The sequence below is a fragment of the Cannabis sativa genome, chromosome 4 (genome assembly GCF_029168945.1).
Source record: "Cannabis sativa cultivar Pink pepper isolate KNU-18-1 chromosome 4, ASM2916894v1, whole genome shotgun sequence".
NCBI lineage: Eukaryota > Viridiplantae > Streptophyta > Magnoliopsida > Rosales > Cannabaceae > Cannabis > Cannabis sativa.
In genome coordinates this window covers 11,408,690-11,421,036 of record NC_083604.1, presented here as the reverse complement: position 1 = coordinate 11,421,036, position 12,347 = coordinate 11,408,690, and the positions used below count along the sequence as shown (strand labels likewise).

General features: G+C 29.0%; 3 protein-coding genes across 3 annotated transcripts; 1 reads left to right on the top strand and 2 right to left on the bottom strand.

The window, feature by feature from the left end:
* The first annotated feature begins 1,632 nt into the window (after positions 1 to 1,632).
* Positions 1,633 to 3,158, top strand: LOC115713216 (uncharacterized). The gene is made up of 3 exons (XM_061113526.1): positions 1,633 to 2,422; positions 2,479 to 2,616; positions 2,701 to 3,158. Exons 1-3 carry the CDS (start codon positions 1,633 to 1,635, stop codon positions 3,156 to 3,158), a joined length of 1,386 nt encoding a protein of 461 aa, XP_060969509.1.
* A 1,519-nt stretch (positions 3,159 to 4,677) lies between these two features.
* On the bottom strand, positions 4,678 to 7,667 carry LOC133036788 (uncharacterized). Its single transcript, XM_061113525.1, has 8 exons — positions 7,290 to 7,667; positions 7,110 to 7,202; positions 6,783 to 6,991; positions 6,473 to 6,698; positions 6,029 to 6,139; positions 5,576 to 5,935; positions 4,963 to 5,483; positions 4,678 to 4,864 (listed from the first exon to the last, which is right to left on the bottom strand). The coding sequence occupies exons 1-8, from the start codon at positions 7,665 to 7,667 to the stop codon at positions 4,678 to 4,680; spliced, it is 2,085 nt and encodes a 694-aa protein (XP_060969508.1).
* An 87-nt stretch (positions 7,668 to 7,754) lies between these two features.
* On the bottom strand, positions 7,755 to 11,357 carry LOC133036659 (uncharacterized). The gene is made up of 2 exons (XM_061113275.1): positions 9,418 to 11,357; positions 7,755 to 8,685 (listed from the first exon to the last, which is right to left on the bottom strand). Exons 1-2 carry the CDS (start codon positions 9,715 to 9,717, stop codon positions 7,756 to 7,758), a joined length of 1,230 nt encoding a protein of 409 aa, XP_060969258.1. The 5' UTR covers positions 9,718 to 11,357; the 3' UTR covers position 7,755.
* Positions 11,358 to 12,347: the final 990 nt, after the last annotated feature.

Below are 12,347 nucleotides of genomic sequence, written 5' to 3'. Positions count from 1 at the left end.
AAATAATATAAAATAAAAAAGAAAATATAATTAACGAATATGTATATATAAATATAATACTATTAATAATAACAATAATAATAATAATAATAATAATAATAATAATAATAATTAATATATCTTTTGATGTAATATATATGATAAAGTTTTCACTCTTTTTTTTCTTCAATAAATTACATATGAAATATAAGAATATTAAAAGTGCCACAATAATAATAGTAATAATACATACACATTCATAATATATAAAGTATGAAATGAAAAGACTATCTGTAAATATCTATTTGTATTTATTTCATTAATAGTATTGAATTACTTCTATTATAATTAATTTTTCTAACAGTTGGTTTTCAATATTCTTTTTATCTTTTAATTAATTACTGTCATCATAAATAAAGATTTATTATTTTTTTTTTGGAAAGAAAAGATTCGTTATACTAATTAATAGAGAAAATTAGTATGAAGAAATAAAAAGTTGTATTAAAAGAAATAATACATAGAAAAATTATATCAATGTGATAATTTGAAAAAACAATAAAGAAAGAAAACGAAAAACTTATACACAGAAAATTAACTTTAAAGAGCGAGTTTTTATTTGATTATAGATTGATATTAATGGTTAGAAATGATTATATAATAATAATATTAAAATTAGAGAAAAAGAAGAAAATACATAAATAAAATAAAGGGAAATTTTTATATATATACATTATATACATTAATATTACAAAAAAAAACATTATATAAAAACAATCCATCGGTATGCCGTGACACGTCATCAAGCATACCGTCATTAGCTTCAATAATTTTGGAACCACCGGCGATGAAGGAGACGCGCCCACAATTCTATATTTTTCGGCCATCTCTGCGCGTGGTTCTACTGATTAAAACAGAAAGCTATAAATACCATATGAATAATACACGAAATCGAAAAACAGAAACCAAACCAAACTTGAACGAAAAAACACCATTGACGGAAACAGAGACCTCGACGAATCTGAAAAATTAGAGAATCGATCGTCATATCTCTCAAACCTGTTGCTGTATACAACAAGCAAATCATCATCTCTCTAATTCGACCTACAATTCAATCGATCAATAAACCTATGAGCTGATCACAACAAACAAAAACGAAAACTAGAGATCGTTGCTTCGAGGAAGAGGAAGAAGTACGTCAACTACAACATCGAAAACTAAATCTGAATAAGGTACCTATTATACATTACGATACATACTACTCCTTATAACACATTACACCTTCCAATTCTTGAAAACACCTAAAAATGCATCATGTTTGTTAATTTTGTTAAACATGATTATTTGACAATTAATCAGTACTAATCAGATAGTTTACCAATTGTAATCATAACTGATAGTAAACTAATCAATACTAAGTACTTTAAAAAATACAGTACACTATAAACCTTTGTAATTGTAATCGCTCCAATATTATAGTTCAAAATATAGTCATCTAATTCGTAAAACTGCATATAGACCTTACTATAATAAATATAAAATTTAGTTTATGAACATAACACCTATTCATATCACATGTTTATTATTTTTGTATATACATAATGTTTACTATATACAATACTTAACATGATTAAACTAAACAAATCACGCAGGAATATGGATGTTAGAACAGTGATTCTTTTTTACAATGGAACTTGGGTTGACAGAACAACAAACGTTGATTATGAAGTCGAAGGTATACTAATTCCAACAGATTGTTCACATTATGAGCTTTCTCACATAGTATACGAAGCTTTGAATTTGGACAGAAACAAATATACGATTGATCTTCAATTTCAAGTAACGGAAGGCATACCACCAATAAGAATCAAAGATGATAGTGGATGCAAGTTTTATGAACAAATACGAAGGAAAAATGATGATGAGACCAAATATCCTATCTGCGTTAACATCTCAACATCCACAACCGACAATGAACACAATGATAGAGTATACTATACCTACAATGGGGAAACTAGTTTACAAACAAGGCAACTGCTACCAATAAGAACAGAATATGCAACAAAGATGGCAGATTATGTGATTGAACAAACTCAAAAATCGATGGAAGAAAGCTCCGAAGCAAATCAAATAATTTCAAATCCTCAAGTTGCTGAAATACACATTGGCCAAGTTTTTGCAAACAAGGAAACCCTCCAACAAGCAGTAAGCCTTCACTCAATAAGATACAATCAACCTTTCAAGGTAAAAAGATCATCAAAACTAGACTATAAACTAGTCTGTATTGATGATAACTGCAACTGGACATTCTTAGCATCAAAACATGGAAAGACTGACATGTTTATCATAAGAAAAATAGAGCATACTCATACATGTTCATTGGACATTACTTCTGGAGACCATCCTCAAGCTACAAGCAACCTGGTTGGAAAGGTTATAAAAACAAGTTTGTAAACCCAAAAAGAGATTACACTCTAACAAAAATTGTGGATGACATGGCAGATGATTACAGTGTCTCTATATCTTACCAAAAAGCATGGAGAGCTAGAGAAAAGGCAATTGTGGATGCTCGTCGCTGCCCACAAGAATCATACAGTGAGATACCATCAATTTTATACATGATGCAAATATCAAACCTAGGTAATAAAATACTTCGTCAACATAAAGTAATAATATGCTACATAGGTATTTATACAATAAACTAATTGGTTACTTTTGAAACAGGAACAATTACAGACCTAGTAACAGATGAAGATAACAAATTCAAATATCTATACTTTGCAGTAGGTGCTTCAATAAAAGGTTGGCAACACTGTACACCAATAATAGTCACGGATGGAACCTTTTTAACAAACCAACATGGAGGCACTTTGTTGATAGCAAGTGCACAAAATGCAAATAGACATATATTCCCACTTGCATTTGCAGTAGTAGATTCCGAAAATGACAGCTCTTGGGAATGGTTTCTTCACAAAATAAAGGAAACTTATGGCGAAAGAGAAGGTCAATGCATCGTATCAGATAGACATGAAAGTATACTAAAAGCAGTAAAAGAGACCTTTCCGGATATAATGCATGGGGTATGTTGTTACCATTTGATGAAGAATATAAAAATGAAATTCAAAAAAGGAGGTGATGAGCTCAAGATTGCATTTAATGTGCATCTAAAGCTTACAACATAGAAGATTTTGAAAAGAGCATGCAAGACTTGGACAATATAGATGTAAGAATAAGATTACTTGGTGAATGAAATTGGTGTCGAAAAGTGGACAAGACTATATGGCATGAACAGGAGATACAAAACAATGACATCAAACATTGCTGAATCAGTCAATGCAGCCTTGAAAGCAGTAAGAGACCTACCCATCGCAACTCTACTAGAATGCCTACATTCATTGGTGCAAAGATGGTATTGGGAAAACAAGAATAGTGCCCAAAAAACTACAACAACACTGGCAAAAATACCTGAAAAAACATTAAAGAAACAAAGAGATACGAGTTTAAAGTATAAGGTAATTATATATACAGAAAAATAAAAATTGCTTACAAACATATTTACTCTGTTGTAAACTTAATAATGGTTTACTTGATTAATACAAGTTGAAACATCAAATCTTCTGGTATACCAAGTACACGACAACAGCAGATCTCACATAGTAAACTTGGAGAACAAAACATGCAGCTGCCAGCGATTTGAATATGATGAAATGCCTTGCTCTCATGCAATGACTGTACTAAGCAAAAGGAACCTGTCTTGCTACAAATATTGCTCATACTACTACACGAAATAAGCTTTCATGGAAATATATGAAGACAGTATACTCACATTAGGTGAGGCAACATCATGGAATATACCAGATTTAATAAAAAATATTGTAGTCCTCCCACCTAAACATAACAGAGCTGCCGGAAGACCAAAGAAACAACGATACAAAAATGGACTTGAAGCAAAAGCACAAGTGGTATGCGGTCAATGTCGCCAAAAAGGACACAACAAAAGATCATGTAAAAATGACCCATTACTAAAACCACCAAGAAAAAGAAAAAGATCATAAGATCTTGAGGTAAAATAAATAAATGTTGATGTAAACATCAAACATGGTTACTAAATAGACAGTATACAAAAACAGTTTACAATGATAATTGTTAGTTGATAAAGCTTTTCAATGTATTAATACCAACTTTTAATAAAATGATTACAATTCGCTTAGATTCAAGTAAGTTTTTTTTGCCATCTCTATATGAAATAATATGTTATAAATAACAAGTTACCAAATATATGTACAGTTACTAACTGTAGTTAATTTACAACAATTTTAATGGTTAATAAACCATCACATTGGTTTATACCACTTATAATGGTATACATAAATGTCATTGGTTTATAAGATCAAACAAAATTAAACAAATATCACATAAAAAAAAGCCAGAACACTAAAACTAATTTCTAAATCCAAAAGATTAACATATTGTCTCACAAAAATACACAACATAAAAAACTGCAAACATACTGTGCCAGTAAACCAAAAGGTTACTTCAAAATTAAAATAGGCAAGAGTCTCCTAAGATATTACTGTTCCAAATAGTTACTTAAACAAACACAAACATAAACCTAAAAACAAAACAACATGACATAAAAATACACATAAAGTTCAAAAAAATGTAAACTAATAATCCAACATGTTGTTCTATTACAGAAATCTATGGCATCCTTCCTGGCTTCTCCGAAGTAGACTCGTACCCACCCAACTCCTTCTTCTTTGCATGAACAAACAGATCAACACACAACTTCTTACGAGTGAATGCAATGTCCAACTTCTTAGGAATCTTATCAATCAATCCATGCATAAAGAAATGAGCATACTTTATGATAAAAATACCACAATCACTACATCACAAAAAAAAAACCCATAACAATTGTCAGATAACAAAAAAAAAAACAATAACATAGAATCATAATTATAAAAAAAAAACAAAGATAGTTACCTATCCTCTTGTTGTGGCAAATTATCAACCACAACAATATCAAACGCATCAGTATCTTTTTTACCTTGCCAGTGCTTACTACTCCTGTCAATATCTTTTCTCCCCTCATAGAAATTAACATGTGACAACAAGATAAGAATTATTACAGCAAATGCACGAACAAAACTCTCTGAGTTGTTCTTGTACCTCCCAAACCTCATAGAATTTAACACTTTTAAGCATCTCATCTTAATGTCAAGAATACACAATATCCACTGAGCAAGAACAATCACGTTAACAAGCATTAGAACGAAATCAAGCTCAGCCCAGGGTTTACTGCATAACATATAAAACCCCGCTATGTATGCAGCTGCCTTAGAATCCTTCTTAATCGAATCAACATTTTCACCACTTGCAACAAACTCATTATATAATTCGAAAATTTGAGAAGCAAAGAAGCAATCAGTAGTGTTACCATAAATTTTCACAGACTGGTCATACTTTAACTTCTTTCTCAAATAGTAGAAACAAACATCAATATGCTGCAATAAACATAAAACAATCCAAAGTTATAAACAAATACACAGAAAAAGTATACAATAAACAAAATATATATATATAATAACACACTAACCGAGCATGACAAGTTCTTCCCAACAGTAAGCAAATCATAGAACCACATCTTATCGTCGATTTGACAAACCACAAAATCCAATGAAACCTTAAGCTTCCTATGACATTCTTTAAACTTCTTCACTTTGTTTTTATCATTAAACCCAATCTTAAACCACTGATCAAAAGATTTAGATTGCACATCATCAATTACATTGAAAAAGCCAAAGCCAAAAGCACATGATCCAGGACGTCCACCTTTTGGTTTACCAATACTACCTGAACCAAATTCTGTGGTATACGGACTGTTGTATACAGAACTAGGTTTCCTCTCTCTATTTCCAACTGTAGTAGTTGCTTCCTCCAATTTTATAGATTTTCCCTAGCATTCAAAACAATTGCAAACAAATAAAATGAGGAAGTGAAAAGAAAAAAAAATAAACTACCAAATAACATAAATAAAATAAAAAGAAACCTTTTCCAAACCGTCTTCATAGGAAACCAAATGATCATTAACAACCTCCATGGTAGATACAAAAAAACTTTCTTGAGAACCATGTTTCTTCTCAACACCAACAACATCAGTCTTAAATATCATGCAAGAAAAAAAAAAAACTAAATATATTTAAACGTAGTAAACCAAAATCAATACTCAAACATAAACAAGAATAACAAAAAAAAAGTAAACAAACCTTGTCCAACCCATAGGTAGATAAAACATCAGCATTTGTTGGCTCTTATTTATTTAAAGACTTATCCTAAAACAAAAAATAAAAATAATTAAACATGACAAAATGATTCAAAATACAAAATAAACTAAATAAAAAAAGTATACAACAAACAAAAAAATGACAAACCTTTTTAATGCTTCCCTCATAAGCATCAATTTTTTTTTATTTATAATCTCCAAAGCAGACACAGTGATACTATCCTCAGTTCCTTGACTATCAAACAACTTTCCCTTACTAGCAACACCTTCAACATCATTTACACTTGCATCTACATCAACTGCTCTACCCTCAACATTATCTTTATTACTCCCATCTGCAACATCTTTTGCTTCTTCAATATTCTTTCCCTCAACATTGTCTTTATTTGTCCCATCTGAACCAATAGCTTTAACAGCATCACCACCCCCCCAAACCCTGTAAATATACAAAACAAAAATAAAGAACATTTGACAGAGACAAAAAACAATAAAGTAACAAATCATCTAAATAATGAAAAACCTAAAAATAAATAAACTTGCCTGGTCATCTCCACCATCATCTTCATCCTCCTTAGATTTTTTAACATCATCCTTAAAAAGGCCATGATCATCAACAATTTGTTCTTCATCATTTAATTTATCAGTATTCTTTTTTTCTTCAGTAAACCAATTAGGTTTACTAGAAATAAAACTCATAATATCAAATGAAGGAGCATCATCATTAAAAACCTACAAAAAAATAATAATAAACCCATTAAACAATAAAATATTAATAAAATAAACAAAAAATATTCAAACATAAACAATAAACAATAAACAATATACTAGTTTACAAAACAAAAATAACCTGAGTATATTGAATATTCTCATCGAGTCCAACAGTTTCAATTGCATCTTGATTTTTCACATCAAAAACTTCAACATCATTTAAATCATCATTCTTGCAAAAAAAAAAAAAAAAAAAAAAAAACAACACATGAAAAAAAAATCAAAACAACATATGAAAAAACATAATTCAAAAACCAACCTTGCCATCGCTCTCATCAGGACTATCATTTCCATCTTTAGAAATTTTTGCATTTTCAATAGCTTCCTTCAACTCATTAAACTTCAATTCCATAAAAAAAACCAAGCCTTCACTGATCTTTGAGTCAATATACGACTGAAGACTTAACTGCAACTCCTTGAATCTACCCTCCAACACCTTATCCAATACTTCAATAGACTCATCAGTCTTCTTTTGCCTAGAAATAAAATCCTTCATCTTACGCTTCACACCATCGACGTCAAAACCACCAGTAAACTCCTTCTGTACACCAGAAGATCCAACTTTATCAACATTAAACTTTGACAATGGAACATCATCAAAGTCATCATCTGACTGTTCTCGGCCAATAAACTCCATTCCAGTAAGGACCAATAAACCATTCCTTTCATTTTCAGTAGGCACAATATGTTTTCCTTTTAGCTAGCAAAACAAAAAAATAATTAGTTTACAAAATATAATAAAAACAATAAATAAACAATTTACAAAGTATATAAAATACCTTATTTGAAGATAGAACTTTCTTCTCAACTTCACTTGAATTTGGATTTCCAATACTCTTCCATCTACAAAACCTATATGGTTTACCAGAATCATAGGAACAAAACCGAGCCTTCAAGCACAAAGGAATGGTTTCATACAACCAAACCAAGAATGCAAAAGGTAAACCAGGAAGTTTATAAGATCGAGGACCCTTTTCCAAATGTTTCCTTTTAACCTTAGCAAGAGGCTTAGAAACACCTTTTCCCTTCATAACACCCCTCAGACCAATCTTTAAATTGTGCAAAGTTAATTCAAACACTGGTATACCCCATGGGAAACTACCATACTCATCAACCCCAATTATGTTCAAAATCTCAACAGGAACTTTTTTTGAGTAAACGCTACTAATCAAACAATTAGTAACAAGGTACAAAACAACCATCTTCACAGCATACTCATCTGACTTGAAATCACTATACATAAACCTATGCTCAACAGCACTTACAGTCACTGTCTGATCACAAAAATATCGATCAACAAAAGCATTTTCTCTTTGTGTATACTTACTCAAATCGGCATCACCAACACACAGTAAACCAGAAACAACAGCAAACTCAGCTAAACTGAATCTGAAATTCTCATCACCAAACTTAAACCACATTTCTTTTTCATTTTTCTGATATACCTCCCTATGTAAGGCATTATGAACTAGTTGAGACTGAAAACCAACAGGATGGCTATCTAAAAAATAACCAAAACAAGTATCACGAAACAACTTACGTTGATCTTTAGTCAACTTGGAATTAATATTTTTGACAACAATGTTATCTTGATTAGGGAATAACATCACTTTTCCCTGAATCTTTTCACCAGGCTTGAAATATAAATCCCATTCCTGTAAAAACAAAATGATATACAACGAAATCCACACATTAAACTAAAAATAAACGTCAAGAAACAACTTCACAGTATACAATAATCATTTAAATTTGTAAACCAAAACTTTCCACTGTAAACAAGAAAAAATACACATCAATACCTAAAACACTATAATAAATCATAAACATACAAAAATAAACACAATAAACTTAAACATAACCTAAATAAACAAAATCGAAAAAAAATTAACAAATAAACTAAAAAACCAATAACAGTAACCTAAAAACAAATAATCAAAACCTATAATAAACAAAACAGAAAACATATTTGTAAACCAAAACTTTCCATAGTAAACAAGAAAAATACCCATAAAAAACCTAAAACACAAAAATAAACCATAAACATACAAAAATAAACACAATAAACTTAAACATAACCTAAATAAACAAAATCGAAAAAAATTAACAAATAAACTAAAAAAATACATAAACAGTAACCTAAAAACAAATAATCAAACCTATAATCAACAAAATAGATTACAATATCATGAAAATAACAAAACATGAACAACAACCAAAAAAAGACAAATAAAAACCGACTACCATATAAACCAAAAAAATATTACAAACAAACATCAAAAACATTTCAAAATATATAACAATAAACTATAAAATCTAAAAATAAATTAAATCCCTAAAAATCGTAAACCAAATACAACCAAATAAAAAATTAAAAATCATAAAAATACCTTCAAATCATTACGAACTTCAACCTCCAAGTCTTCACTATCATAATCCTCAGGCAAATCTTCAGCAACTTGCTTCATCTTTTTCACATTTCGAACATCTTCCTTCTTCACTTTCTCAACAACTCTTTTTCTCTTTGTTTGCAATGCCGAGCCACGGCTACCATCAGATGATCCACCAGATCCACCGGAACGATCAGAATCATCACGATCTCCATCATCAGAAACATTTTCCATTTTCTTCTTATCAGCAGCTATCTTTACAAAATGCGAAGGAGAAATTGAAGAACGAGTTTTAACCATTTTTTAGGTTTACAAATGATAAGAACAAGGCAATAAACGAAAATGATGCACTCAAACACTCTTACTAACACGAAAATAAATCACCCCAAGAAGATGAAACCCTAACCCATATATTGTGCACAAAAGGAAAACAGAGCAACTAAAACTCAAAATGTATATTTATAAACAAACTTTACCTATTTATACAAACACTTAAAAAACCATAAAAATGGTAAAATATAATATAAAAATAAAAGAAAATAATGATTATAAACCTTTAAAACCGTCCATAATTTGAATTACAAATGTAAAAAAAGAGGCGCGTGAACAGTTGAAGTCTGCAAAAAATGGAAGACGTGAAGGACGTGATGTGATGACGTCATCACACATCACACACGTCCCATTCAGTTTTTTTTTAAAAAAAAATTTTAAAAAAGTGAATTAATTTGATAACGGTACCCAAAACGGTACACTTTGATATAAAAATGACAGCACCATATTTTTGTAAAAAGAATGAAATTAAAGTACTGGAATGTAAATTTTCCTAAAATAAATATATAGCTTTGAAGGATTTTGAGAATGTCACCCCTACATGTTTGAGACTCTCCTGAAGACTATCAATAATAATAGAATATGTATATAAATAGAGTTACAAATAACAACACAAAAGAGGCATGTTATAGAGTCGAGCTCACATAAAAAATAGTCAAGATGAACACATAAGAAATATTCACTAAAACTGTATAAAATTATAAAACATAATATATATATGTGCTATGTATACTGTATGTGTATGTGTGTGTATATGTATGTACCTAATTAAAAGATTAAGTTAAAATTATTGAGATCATTGTCATGATCAAAATAGATGATATAAACTTGTGATAATCAAGCTTATAAGAGAGAGTGGAATAGAGAAGAAAAAAAAGATTAGTACAAAAAGTGAAATATATGATGGAAATAAAATATAAAGACGAAACATAATGAAATCAAATTGAATCTAAATACATATGCAATATAAAGATAGTTTTAGCAAAAAAAATTCAAAGCAAGGAAAAAGTTACCTTATAACTTTGAAACAAAATAACAATTGGAGCACATGCCATTGAATAGCCATTGTCGATCTGAAAAATATAGAACATAAAAAATTAGAAAAAATAACAAAAAAATCTTCAAAAATGAGTAATTGTTAGTGCCAAGTAAATATATAAAAATAGAACACCAAAAATTAGAAGAAAAAGAAATATAATAAAAACTTTAAAACTATGAATGGACACAAAACTTAGGTATGTCACACTATATATATAAGAGTTATGTAAAGAATACAAATAATTTTTTTTAATGGAAGAATAAAAATTGTTTTAATAGTTAATAATTGTAAGAGTTACACAAAGAATACAAATAGTTTTTTGGTTATAAATTTTTGCTAAAAATTATTCATTATAATGAATAAATGTGTACATATTTTTATTGTTATCAATACATATTATGTTTTGCTTAAAAAATGTTAATATTTTTTTATTATTATTACTAACAATTGTAAAAGATCAATTAAATGAGAGAAAAAGAGAATAGAGAGATTAGGAAAAACTACCCATACATATAGCCATGTGAAATGAAAGAGGTCAAGAAATATATTTTTCAATGGGAGTTTTTTTTTTTTTTTTTTTTGTTTTTTTTTGAAAACAAATTTTTTTCATGAATGAAAAGTCACTAAATTTCTTTAATTAAATAATACTAAAAATTAACAAAAATTTAAAAATGTAAAAAAAATTGAGAGAGTAGAAAAGTGGAAGGAAAGGTTATAGAAAATGTCATGTCATCTATTATAACAACACAATTATATAAATATATAAACTATTATGTAGGTGGTAAGTAATTATTTTTATAATACTATAAGTCTTTAGTTTAATTTTTTTTAATGATATCTTTTAATTTAGTATACATGATTATTAATTTAGAATACTATAAAACTTTGATTTGATTTCTTTTAATTAGTAAGTATTAATAGTATTAATTATTAGTTACATACTAATTTTTTTTTTAAAAGAAATTAGAAAAATGGAAAAATAAGTATTAGAAAAAGTAAGAAGGTTATGCATGCCACACCAACTCCTTAAAACCTTCCTTTATATATATATTGATTGATTGATTGATTGAAAGACTTTATTATGTCTAATTAATAAATATATTAAATGACAATTTTATTTGATAATTAATTTTAATTATTAAATAATTGGTTTTGACATTTAAATGGTAAGAATTAGAAAAATTGTATTTTTGAGAAAATAAAGGAAATATTGTCAAAAGTGGAAAAATTCCCAAGTGGGGCCCATCACTATGGCCGGCCACTTAAGTGGTATTTTCTACTTAATTTTTCTATTATTTTAATGCTTAATAAATTCTAACCTAAACCTAGGTGGTTGCCTATAAATAGATAGTGATGACTCACACTTAAAATATGATGAAATTTCTTGCCTTCAGAAAAAGTTGAGCCATCTATTCTTCCTTCTATTTTCGAACCATCCACCTTCTTCTTCTCTTCATATTTTCATACCTTGAGTGATAAAGTGAGTGCCCACACACATCAAGTGGTATCTCAATCATAGTGTGTAAGGCTGTGAAGAATCCAGAATCAAGAGAAGGACATT